Source organism: Verticillium alfalfae, genomic scaffold, assembly GCF_000150825.1.
Source record: "Verticillium alfalfae VaMs.102 supercont1.8 genomic scaffold, whole genome shotgun sequence".
Classification (NCBI taxonomy): domain Eukaryota; kingdom Fungi; phylum Ascomycota; class Sordariomycetes; order Glomerellales; family Plectosphaerellaceae; genus Verticillium; species Verticillium alfalfae.
This window is the reverse complement of record NW_003315031.1, coordinates 1287467-1299768: the sequence shown is the minus strand read 5'-3', so window position 1 is coordinate 1299768 and position 12302 is coordinate 1287467. Positions and strand designations below refer to the sequence as shown.

At 57.8% G+C, this 12302-nt stretch overlaps 4 protein-coding genes across 4 annotated transcripts in view; 3 read left to right on the top strand and 1 right to left on the bottom strand.

The window, feature by feature from the left end:
* Positions 1 to 2263: 2263 nt before the first annotated feature.
* Positions 2264 to 3781, top strand: VDBG_06822 (glutamine synthetase; the record flags this gene model as incomplete). The annotated part of the gene is made up of 5 exons (XM_003003214.1): positions 2264 to 2434; positions 2663 to 2970; positions 3030 to 3226; positions 3337 to 3440; positions 3491 to 3781. 5 exons carry the CDS (start codon positions 2264 to 2266, stop codon positions 3779 to 3781), a joined length of 1071 nt encoding a protein of 356 aa, XP_003003260.1.
* An 834-nt stretch (positions 3782 to 4615) lies between these two features.
* VDBG_06821 (predicted protein) lies at positions 4616 to 5276 on the top strand (the record flags this gene model as incomplete). The annotated part of the gene is made up of 3 exons (XM_003003213.1): positions 4616 to 4660; positions 4714 to 4935; positions 4998 to 5276. 3 exons carry the CDS (start codon positions 4616 to 4618, stop codon positions 5274 to 5276), a joined length of 546 nt encoding a protein of 181 aa, XP_003003259.1.
* Positions 5277 to 6569: 1293 nt separating this feature from the next.
* VDBG_06820 (conserved hypothetical protein) lies at positions 6570 to 8255 on the top strand (the record flags this gene model as incomplete). Its single annotated transcript, XM_003003212.1, has 4 exons — positions 6570 to 6601; positions 6655 to 6921; positions 6973 to 7406; positions 7507 to 8255. 4 exons carry the CDS (start codon positions 6570 to 6572, stop codon positions 8253 to 8255), a joined length of 1482 nt encoding a protein of 493 aa, XP_003003258.1.
* Positions 8256 to 11536: 3281 nt separating this feature from the next.
* The window catches only part of VDBG_06819 (predicted protein), a gene marked incomplete at both ends in the record, with an annotated part of 1514 nt that continues 748 nt past the window's right edge, over positions 11537 to 12302 (bottom strand). Inside the window, one exon of the mRNA XM_003003211.1 lies at positions 11537 to 12247. Coding sequence (XP_003003257.1) covers positions 11537 to 12247 — 711 coding nt within the window. The remainder of the gene's footprint in view (positions 12248 to 12302) is intronic.

Genomic DNA, 12302 nt, shown 5'->3' with positions numbered 1-12302 from the left:
GAAAGAGGGTGTTAGTTGAGAGGGGGTCGGGAGAAGCCTGGAAGCTCTGGAGGAAAGGGCCTCGACCTCGATCGCATTGTACTTGAGATGTGTCGACAGCCGTGACTCGAGGGTCGATCTTTGGCTTCGAGGGAGGTTGCGCCGGGGCGGACGTAGCGACCGCGTCTTTCTGCGAGGACTTTTTGTCCCGCTAAAAAGTGTTCCAGAGAGACGACATGGCTGTGAGAGATGTAGGTGTGATGACGGTGGGTGTACTTTCTTTTCGTGCTGCCGCGGAGGTTGATGTGGTGTTGAGCCCGAGGGGATTCAGGAGGCCAGTAGCGCGGCTGTAGTCGGAGCCGATGATGATGATTTGGGAGGTGTCGAAAAAAATTGGCCGCCGTCTGGGCCAAGTTCGGGCTCGCCGCCCCAGCGCGACATGGCCCTTGCGCAGAGGAAGAGCGGCATCGGCTATTCGCCGGTAAATGCTGGGCGTGGCTGAGTCAGTCGTTCCAAACCCTGTGGTGCTTCCTGCGCCTGCTTCTAGGAGTGGTGGGTCAAAGCCATGCACGTTCGTGGTTGCCCTGCTTGTTGTGCTTCATTCATCTCTGACCTGACTACGATCATCGCATAGATATGGACTCGTGTGTAGCGTTTATCCATAGCTCAATCTTCAAGCCCATTGGAGGTGCTCAGTGGCCCGCCATCGTCGAGGATGAGGACGAGGACAAGGTGGCACGGTCATACTCGATGAATCCTATGGGGCCATGCCCAGTCTGCGCCGACCCATTCAATGCTGCAGGCAGGAGATGCTGGAGATGTCAGACCCGCCTGACAGCAAGCCGGAAATCTGTCGATCAACAGACATGGCTCGCTAGACTAGTCGACCACGCTTTTCACGATGGAGATGGAGGGGCGGTACCAACCGACCGTAAAGGTCATTCAGGGAGACGAGACAAGCGACAGACCGATGCAGGTACACAGTCCTGGCAACCTACCGACGGCTGATTGATTGCGACGCCCGGTTGGCTGCGCCTCGAGCAAATTCAACTATGTAAAAAGCGCGCATCGGCCAATCACACCCAGACGATAAGATCAACCTCGCGAATAGGAACCGACATGAAATTCTCTGATGACCTGGACAGCACGAACTAGAGGTTCGAGCTTACGATGTACGGACTCTGGGGCCGCTCTGGAGAACCCAGCACCGTGGGGTTTGTCGGGAAACAGACACCGAATCGTGAGCGACGCATTTGCGATCGACTTGAAGCAGGTCATATGAACGTCGGCGCTGGGGCTGGCATGGAGGGCCGCGACACCACTGCGGCGAAGTGAAAAGCTAGAATGTGACATTCGTGCAACACCAGCCACTGGGCACCTTAAAAAGCAAGCCGATCTCACTTTCAGGAGAAACACAAACGCGCGTGCCGGCATCGGCCTGCAGGTTCCGAGACGAAGCTGAGGGGTCAATCCTCTCGGAATAGATACCACGAGAGAGGAAGAGAGAAAAATACCTCCAGGGCCGCGAAGCCGCAGACTGCTATACAAGCACAGGCGCAGATACAAACAGGGCGGAGGAAAATACCCTGATGCGCCAGTCTCCATTGGCTCTTGACCAGGCCGAAGTTGGCGCCATCCGCGATGGAGAGAAGCATGGGACACCTGGGAGGGGGGGCATGATACCTGGGGAAATCATGCCAGGCCGTGCTCCCAAGCCAGAGGAATTCCATAATGTGCCTCTGCCACCTGGGTCCGACTCGCAAGCACGATGCCCTTACTCGAATGGTCTGCAGTATTCCATCCTCTGGACGTGCGGGGACGCGCGAAACTCGAGTCTTCTCGCCGCAGACGGAGGCTATTGCCAGAAACTGATGCCACGATGCTGACCTCGGCCGCAGGTGACCAGGCGAGCTGGCTGGCAGGTGAGAGAAAGATGTGGTGGGGGTACACCGGAGCACACTGACAACCTGCATGGCAATCCCACCCCCCCTGAAGTAGTATTCGGGGTCCTTATCTCGAACTCAAGACTGGCTGGGCTTTTAGGTTGCCAAGGAATCCAGGTTGCCAGTCTCGACACCCCTTCACCCACCCCACCTCCCTCTTCCCCAAGACACAGAGCATACGAGCACAGAGGTTCTCGTAGATAAACCGCCCTTGCCCCTCAGCTCTCCTTCTCCCGACGATCTGCTTGTTTTACTTTTCAGTCCTTCTGGCCCAGAGATAGATTTTTGTTCCTTTCCTCCTTCACAATTGTCCCCCGCTAACAACGCGACAATCCGCAAAAATGGTGAGACCTGTTCCCCCTTCACCCCACCGTCTGCTCGCCGCGCTCTGGCGCTCCACATCTCCGGAGCCGGACCGGCGGTGTCCCACAATTTCCTACCGGATTCACGCACACGATACTAACATGTTGTCGCAGGCGACTCCCTCCTCCAACATTTCCAGGACCGACACTGTGAGCTCACAATCAAGGCCGGCGCATGGTTTCTGGGCATGCTGACGCAACATGACAGTTGTCGAAGTACCTGAAGCTCGACCAGAAGGGCAGCATCATGGCCGAGTACATCTGGATCGATGCCGCTGGCGAGACTCGTTCCAAGTCCCGCGTAAGCAAATCTACAAGATCCCACGTCAGCCGCGGGGCGGCTCGATGTTTCAACTGCTAACATGTCACGCGACATAGACGCTGAAGGAGCAGGAGTACACGCCTGATGACCTTCCCACCTGGAACTTCGACGGTTCCTCCACCGAGCAGGCTCCCGGTGACAACTCTGACGTCTACCTCAAGCCCGTTGCCGTCTTTCCCGATCCTTTCCGTGGCACTCCTAACATCCTCGTCCTCGCCGAGTGCTGGGATGCTGATGGTTCGCCGAACAAGTACAACTACCGCTACGAGTGCGCCAAGACCATGCAGGCTCACACTGCGCTCGAGCCATGGTTCGGCCTTGAGCAGGAGTACACCCTGCTCGACCTCAGCAACCGTCCTTTTGGGTGAGACAGCACCTTGTAGCCAACAACAGGGTGTAACGTAAGCTGACCCCTCCCGCCAGCTGGCCCTCGAACGGTTTCCCCGCCCCCCAAGGCCCCTACTACTGTGGTGTCGGCGCCGGTAAGGTCGTTCAGCGCGACATTGTTGAGGCGCACTACAAGGCCTGCCTATACTCCGGTGTCAAGATATCTGGCACCAACGCCGAGGTCATGCCTGCCCAGTGGGAGTTCCAGGTCGGCCCCTGTGTCGGTATTGAGAGTGAGTTGTCCCGCCGCCTGCCATTGCCACACCTCCGACGTGTGTGCTAACATGTACCAGTGGGTGACCACCTCTGGCTCGCCCGTTTCCTCCTTGCGCGCATCTCTGAGGGAGTTTGGTGCCAAGGTGTCTCTGCACCCTAAGCCCATTCCCGGTGACTGGAACGGCGCCGGTCTGCACACCAACTTCTCCACCAAGGGATATGGAGGTAGAGGTAAGCTCACATCGCTTTACCGCTCTGGAGAATGCGGCTAACAAGACTAGGGTGGCATGAAGTATATCGAGGACGCGATCAAGAAGCTTGAGGGCCGTCACAAGGAGCACATTGCCGTCTACGGTGAGGACAACGATCAGCGTCTGACGGGCCGCCACGAGACAGGCGCCATCGATCAGTTTAGCTGGGGCGTCGCCAACCGCGGCGCTTCCATTCGCATCCCCCGCGAGGTCGGCGCCAAGGGCTACGGATACTTCGAGGACCGCCGCCCCGCCAGCAACTCGGACCCTTACAGGATCACCCACATTATGATGGAGACATGCTTCGGCGCTTCGGACTAAAGAAAGGAAGAAAAAAAAAAAGGCAGATACCCTCTTTCGCTACTACTCTGGTGTTGAGCCGGCACGGAAATTCCGGGCCAGCTGCGCGTGGGTTAGATATGGGTGCACGGTAGCTTATTCCCCCAAATGAGAAATGGTGTTATGATCAATGACAAGATGATGCCATTGGCTGATGACACAAGCTGAATGATTATTATTTTTGGCATATACGACCAAGCGGTACGCTTCCTCTCGCATTAAGAGAGACCGTCCCGAGCTTGGGCTATCCTCAGCTCGCCACATTATCGAGCATGGTGTCAAGTTTGCGTACGTGACACATGAGGCAAACCGCCCATCATTTTCAATGGCCTTGTCGTTACTGGCCGAGGGTTCTCATCTTGCGGCCAGACCCGAATGTACAGTTCCGCTGCCTAGACAGCCATTTCTCCCTATTGGGTTGGGCCAACGTATGAAGAGGAAACCGTCGAGTGTAAAACCGCGAACTGGGGGAAACGACACCTCCACAATAAGATGAACCAAGCGACATCTTCACATTCGGCATTTTCCAGCGCACGGTGGTACAGGTCGAAACTGACAAAGTTTGCAGAGTTGATGCCGGATTCTGTGTGCGCACGTTCGTGAAGCGTATCACCACGGCATCTCGCGCAAACATAGTCATGGCCATCTCGCCTTAAGAAAGATGCCTTGCCCGCCGCCCCCCAAGATCCCAGGTACTTAATGCTGGACTATGTTCTCGGCAGGATAGGGCGTGCAAGTCTTGTCCTAAGCATTCCTGCCCACGACCTACTGCTCCAACGCTTCTATCTAGGAAAGGTCACATGTCGCCCATCGAGAATGGCCTTCTCAAGCTACGTTGGGGTCGGAGCCTGGATCCTCCAGGTCATTGTCACAAGCTTCTGCTGAGATGAGCAGCTTGCTGATACAATACGTAGGCCATCTTCGCCCTCGTCGCGCTGGCCCTGTCGGTCGACCTTCTGCGGGGGCAACTTCACGGGGCCCCGCCAGGCTCGATCCAGTTCGCCGTCTTCGTGGGATCAGTAGGCCTCGTCGTGGCGCTCCTGGAGCTGGCTGGCATGTTTGTCGGCAAGATACCTAGCAACGTCGTCATGGTGTTTGACGTGATGAGTGGTCTACTACTACTTGGCGGCGGCATTGTCAGTGTCCTTGCCGTGCGAACGGATGCCCGATGGTGGGGTTCGTGCTGACAGTCGTGCAGGCGTATGCAGTTGCTCTCGGTGGCATCGAGTGCGAGAGGCATGAGAACCTGGACGAAGTTGCAGGGAACGATTGGTGGGAGAGCCCAATTGTCAATGCAGGTTCTGAGAACTACCATGGAACCCGAAAGCTGGACTTGCGGCGGTGCCAGAAGGCGTATGCGAACCAGGCTATCCAGTTTGCATGTGCCGTCACAGCCCTAGGAACGGCATTCCTCTGCTATTTGGCATGGAGGAGGACTGGTGCAGGCTTGGCAAGGCCGGCCATGCCTTTAAAATGAAGTGCTTTGGGAACGGAGGAAGTGGCGACGCTTCGTGCAGGTGCGAAGATCCGCACCACACCGCGTCTCCCGTCCTATGCATGTAGTATATCAGGAAGCTAACGGATTGGTTGTGTGCACGTTTGGTAATTCGGAGGCGCTGAAGACCTCTGTCTGCAAATCGCCGACGGTATGAATGCGAAATGGAGACTATCCAGCATCAGCGTCTCCGACGGGGACGCAGATATCGCGTGTGGTCCACAAGTAGATATCGAATGATGACTAAGGTGTCCGGGCAACACGACAAGCTCTTCAATCCTGCCGTCTTTGAGGGAACTCCCATCTGGATGCAACACCAGCCACGCCGCAGCCTTCAATTGGCTGGGCTTCTCGTCACAAGGATTGCTCAGTCAGTCGAGCATATCGGTCAAAATCTGTCTGAAACCACCCCCGCGTCCTGGACTGAGAGACGTCCACGGCAGGTAGAAATGGAACATTGTTTGTTGGCCGGGAACTGAAGAAAACCCCATCGAAAACGGATATCCCTCAGCAAACCGCATACGGAGCCGCCGTTAAGCTAAAATACACATGACGGTGTTTTTAACCCATACTGATGATGACATGGTAAAAAAGCGCTCGAGGAGCGACGACAAGAAATCTTTTTATGCTGCTGTAGAGTGGGGTTGGCGGGCCCCTGCCTAGCCTAGAGTCAGCTTTTTTCTCTCTCTGCCTGTTCGGCGCCGACCTCACTGTCTGGTCAAGTTAATTGCCGTGGTTCAACCGGCCAGACAGCTTGACTGTTGGCCTGTGCTCAAGCTGCCCGATACCTGTCTAGGTACGTTTGGATGGTCAGTGAGTGATCGATACCTTACGAAAAGAAATAGTTTGACATGCTCAGTCGCTGATGTTCAGTAAACTCTCAAACTGACGTACATGGGAGATGGTCAAGAAACACGCCAGACTTATTGAGCTGAAGCCATAGGGATATCAAGCTCAACGCCCTGAAACGCGTAAGGTGATCGATAGGCATACTTCCCGCACGGCCAATCATTGCCCTGTCGGTCAGGTACATGCACACCTGCCTCAACGAGCCAGCGCCAGCAGGTATGACGCCCTCACGTCATTGCCTGTTGTTTGGTTCCAAGCTCCCACAACAACCGCCACAGTAGGTTGTCGCGTCTGCTGCCGTCAAACTCTTAACCCGTAGCCTTCTCTCACTTGATCATCCTGCCACATTCACAATCAAAGGAAGGGTCACTCTCACCACCCTCCTCCTATTGCCTCTTGCGTACCGTCAACTTTATCATCTCCACAATGGCGCCGGTACCTATTGAGCCGGAGATCGAGTATGTTGATCGCATGCCTCGAATTCAAGAATTCCATCCTGACAACACTCCAGCTATCTCGCGGTCGCAGCAGTTGGCACACACGCCACCAGTGTTGCCGTCTTGACAGCATACGTCGCCCGAAGCCTGTATCGGTCTTACACGTCGCTGTCTCCGGCCCAAGGAACGAGAGAAAGGCTCACGCGACGGTCGATCCTCACACCGCTTTTCACAGGCCTCGCGGCCCTAAGTCTTGCTCTGGCAGGCTATACAACCTCAAGATATGCGACCCTGTCTTACAAAGTCTGGGCCGATCAGCGCGCTCTCGAGATTCCCGCCAGGTCAGCCGCCAGTGCCGCCCGTGTTGCTTTCTGCTAACGTTTCTGTCACAGAGTATATGGCGAGAAGGGCATTCTTCCCTATGGCAACAACTCGACCCATGTCTACGTTGCCCAGTGGCTGACCGACACGCCTGTCTACCTGGACGCCCTCGAGATCGTGGCCGAGAAGGCGCGTCGCTACTGGTGGGGTCAGCAGGTCGAGCTCGCTACCATAGCTTGGAGCCTGTTGCTGTCCGCTGAAGGCCGCAGGAGGAACATCCCGTTTCTCTGGGCTTACCTTGCCCTGGCGCATCTTGTCAACCTGTCTTTCGCCCAAAACTTATTTTATCTTGCACTGCTTCTGACACCCACGCCGATCATCTCGGCGGGTGAAGGCCCCCCCACATCTGCACTCGGCAGGCTTCGGAACCGCCTGTTCCCTCCCAAGCCGGCAGGTTGGACGCCGAGCGTGGCACTTCTCATGGCAGCACTGACCCAGAGTTTTGGTGTGCTCTTCTGCGTTCCTGCTGTGGCAGGCAGCCCTGGCTTCCCTGCGCTAGCAATCGCAGGGAAAGGCGCTCACGTTTGCACCGCTGCTCATCCCAGCTATCGCGCCAGCCAGCTGGGGCACCGTACATGCGCACCCTCGCGGTGGCTACGGTGACTTGACGGAGCTCTTCCGGTTCGTGTCCATGGCTACCTTTGGCCTGCAAGCCAAGGCAACCGTACTTGGCCTGATCTACAACGCACCAGATGCCCACTACCACCGCCACAGCAAGTTCCTTCCCTTTGACAAGGAGACACGCTCGACACTGGAGCAGACGACCATGGCGTTCAGTAAGATTCTTGGCTCTACGGCGGACCACCCTGCGGTGGCAGCTGCGGCATGGGATGTGCTGCTGAGTGGCGTCAGCTTGGGTGTTTGGGCCGCTGTTCGGCCGTTGGACATCAACGACATCTTGGCGTGCGCGACACCATTTTTCAAGAACAGAGTGCTGGAAGCGGATGCGGCCGTTGACGCTGTTGGCGACACGGATGAGCCGCCTGCTGTTGTTGTCCGCAGCAGTGGCCGTACCACGCGGTCATCTGCGGCGAGCTTATCGCCCGCAGCCGAGACGCCGGGTCCGAAACGCCGCGGACGGCCCCGCAAGATTAAGAAGGAGGCAAACGATGTGGCCGACGACAGTGCCTACATCCCTTCGCCTACCGAAAGTGCGGCCATCATTGCCGGGGACCAGGTTCCCCAGGAAGACCTAGACTGGGAGGTCACTGCGCTGACCTGGGGTCTCAACGCACTGGGCGGGCTTGGGCTAGGAAGCTCTGGCGTGTTTGGAGCGGAGTGTATTTCGCGATGATTACGAGATGAGAAGCTGCTGTTCCGAGAACTTACGATATGAGGAACGTGCTAGCGGGATGGGCTTGACACGAGTCCAGACGTGGCCTTTTTTGATCCAACCCCCTTCCTACTACGGGGTAATTGAGGGGTACATAGGAGAACACAAGACACGATACCCCAGATTACGATTTGACAGTGGCTGTCTGGGGAAGCAATTAGCAAGGTAATGATTACGTCCGTAAATCTCGACTCGTTCGCCACGCCTCGCCTACTCTGGCAGGTCATGCCTCGTCGTCGCGCACCCGTAATCTCGCGATCTTCCGCTTGCTTCCCTTCTAGAGCTCGCACAAACGCGGTGGTGCGTTTGAGTGCGTGCGTACCCCACACGCACCATCTCCGCGAGGGGGAAGAGGGAAAAAGTCAATTCGGACTTGGCTTTTCCTTCAGGAGAGTGCCGCGATTCATGGTCCCTGTTCTGCTTGGCCACACCCTTTCTCCACCGGCGCCATTAGAGGAGAGAGATGCGCGGGCAGAGGGCTTGCGCCCATTCGCGGACAGCTCTCCGGCCCTTTTGTCCTTTCTTCATCCGACCTTTTGGCTTTGCCAGCCTCTCTCTCTCTCTACCCCCCCCCCTCCCCCCCCCCCCCAAAAAAAAAACGAGGAACCGGGGACGGACTCCGAGGACCAAGCCGCCGACTCCGTCCCCGGGGGGGAGCTGACGAGTCGGTCTGTTTCGCCGCATGCGGCACCTCTTGAGGCAGGGCGCGCGGCGTGGCGAAGTCGCTGCGAAAGGAAAAAACGTGCCAAATACAGACCTCACTCATCATGCCCCCCCGTTGCGAAGAAATGGACAACGGCAAGAGCGCGAGACATACGTGCACGGCGCAGCGCAGCGAGTGGGCTGTTCGCTTAACAGAGCCTCAATCATCAAAGCACGTAGCCACCTCTGCCGCGATGTTTCTCCCTCGCTGTACATGTTTATCTGCTCTCTCTCTTGTCTCTGACGCCCTCAGCCCCCCGCCCCCGCCCCATCCAGCGACCAGGATCACTGGAGGGGCGAGGAATGAAGGACCCCGTGTCCAAAGTCACGAGGGCTTCTCAGCTGGAGCGGGCCGCGAACCAGGTGAACAGATTCTAAGCACTGCGCACTCCAGGGGTTTATAGAGCCACGGAACGTGTCCTCGGAGAGGGAGAGGCGGGGATCGGAATGCGCGAGCACGAGAGAATCGGTCTCTGACACGAGGCAGGTTCGCTTGAGGCGCCGGACGGGGCATGGAAGAATGAAATGCCTTCGCCCTCAGGCACAGGGACGGTACGGACGAGGTTGGCGTCCTTGTGAGACCTGGGCTGAGCCGCTGCACTCACTCTGTCACGCGAATACGCGGGCGGGCAAGCCTCATCCGCCCTGGCCGGGAGAAGAGGTGGAGAAAGTGGCATTTCATCACGAATCCGAAAGTGGTGTGTGTATTTGTGATGAGCATCTCGAAAGAGTGGACGGATTCAGCGGATGCTGATCGCTTCGGATCTGACGGGTGTGAAGGGCAGGGCGATATTGGTCGTGGCACGTCACGACGGCGTGCATGACGGACGTAATGGTCGAGGGAACCCAGAGGATCGAGGCACCTTGGGTCCGGTGACGTCGGGTGAGGAGGCTCTGTAGGATTCGGGGGGCATCGTCACTTCGGTTGGACTGTCCGATGACCGGCTAAATTGCAGCTGAGCGATGATTGAAACTTGGGCATCGAAGACAGAGGTGGCAGGGGGGCCTTGTCGATGGGGCAAGACTGATTCACAGGGTCCTGCTTTTCCGCTCCGTGCAGAAAGAACGAATGACTTGAATGGCAATCGCAAAAGTGGAGTTTGATTTGGCATCTGGTGGGGTGCATCGAGATGGTGCGAGATGGCAAAGATACGGGAGATTATGGCACCGACAGAGAGGGTCGTGTTGCCCGCCGCCAAAGGGCTCGACACCAGAGGTAGAGAGTGTCTGAATTAAAGGTCTGGAACATGCATGATCAGTGGGCAGAAAATAGTTCGATGCTCTCCGACGCGAGAACCTGGAACCCTTCGCGTATTGAAAGTCAACTGGTGCAGATGGTGACGATCTCTCTGCGACAACAGGCACGGAAAAAAGTCAGACGGGACAAGGGGGGCGGCACAGGCAGGCAGGCAGGTACCTGCTCGCTCGTCAGCTCACCATCCGGCAGCCCGGCGCGATACGACGACAGAGCACGGACGCCACACACCCAGAGCTGTGAGCCCGGCGGCGGCGGCGGCGGAAAGGGTGTGCGCTTCCACATCAGGCTCTCACAGTGGTGCCCGGATTGTTGAGGCTGCACACCCACCCACCACCACCCTCAGCCTGGCAGACAGCCGCCACCGTTGGATGGACTAGACGGGTCTATTATGTACAAGCGGCACCCGAGACGACGTTGCTCTGGTGCCATCGCGGGGGCGCCGGTCCCTCGAACAACCCCGACACTGCGTCGCGCTGCGATGGCGTGGTGGGCTGGCTAGATAACGCGACAGACGGCGTGGAGGGTGTTGAGGCATAGAGAGATAGTGGCGGCGGGGAAGCGTGCTGTTGCCAGTAATTAGCAGCTTTTGGGGGGGGGGGGCCTTTCGGATAGCACGAGAAGCGGTTGTCTGATGGCCGTTTGGCCCGTGTCAGTGCTGGGGACTGCGAGTGGCCAGTGACGCTGGAACAGCTGAACAGAAGTGGGCATAGAGCCTTCTGCCTCGTCGTCAGCGCAACTGCCGTTTGCCGTCAGCGCAGGCTAGCTCGTAGGGGTGATGAGACGGCTCAGTCGGGGACAAGAGCTTGGAAGAAAGCATCCGATACTGCATCCGTGAACGAAAATATCGACGACTGTTCTGCCGACTGGCCCACGTGCACGAATGGAAAAGGTGTTGCGAGATGCATCATGGATATGCAGCAACGTACGACTCCCTGGACAAATCCTCCACGGAAGTCCATGGCTGGCTGCTGCATCATCATGATGTCCACCTCCCCGACCGCACCTGTCTGGCTTGTCGTGAAAGAAAAGACCGGCCTCCAGTCGTGCCATACTCATACTGGGACAATACCGGGGTTGGTAGGCAAGTAGGGAAACACCAAGCAACCATCTGCCTGTGCGCTCTTTTCCTCGCTATCCCGAGAGAGGGATTCGGTCCTTCCTCTTTGCGACAGCGACAGTTATCGCCAAGACCCATCGTGCCCCACGCACTCCACCAGCACGTCTGTCGCATCAGGGCGCTCATTGGCCCGCCAGTGAGATTCGGGCAGGACGCTAGCGCTTTCTAGAACCCGCAACCAGCACCAGCGAAGGGGCCCAGGCCCCCGGGGGTCACCTCCTTCAGGCTCTCGAGATCCCTCCAGTGACCGAAGGAGCGCTGAGCTGCCCGCTCAGGGGACCGAGGGCGGCTCTTGGCGGGATCTTGGCGGAGAGGGGCGCGGGCTAGCATGACGTAGCGCCGTGTCGCACTGGGCGTACCCCGCCGCTCGATGCTGCCTTGCCCAGTCTGCAGCGGCTGTTCACAGGCACTGTGTCGTGGGTGCCCGCGGGCGGGGGTCCACTCACGCCCGGCGGGCTTCATGCGCGCTGCAGCGGGCAGTCTTGGTGTTTCTCCAGCACAGCGGACGGACTGCAAGAACCAGCCAGCCAGCTCGCTACAACAAATACAGACCAGCATGATGATGCGTCTGCGCAGGAAAGCACTATCGCGCAGGCAGGCGCGCACAGTCACACAACCACTCAACCGGCCTTCCGCATCCATCGTGCTCATCCGTCCAAGGCCCCATCGGCTGCCATCGGCGGGCTCGTCCGGGGTGCGTGAGCTTGCCGAAGCATCCCGCTGCGATCCAGCAGATGTTGGAACTGGAGAAAAGAGAGACGCCAGTAGGAAGCGAATCGACGGGCTTGACCGGGGTGGCCGGTTGAGACGCTTGCCCACCGTTCCGCCAATACGGTTGCTGCTTTCCACGCTTCCAAGACGGGTTGGAACTCTAGACTTGGATCACTTTGTCGAGGGATGGTGGTTCTGGGGCAGAGTCGACTCCATTCTC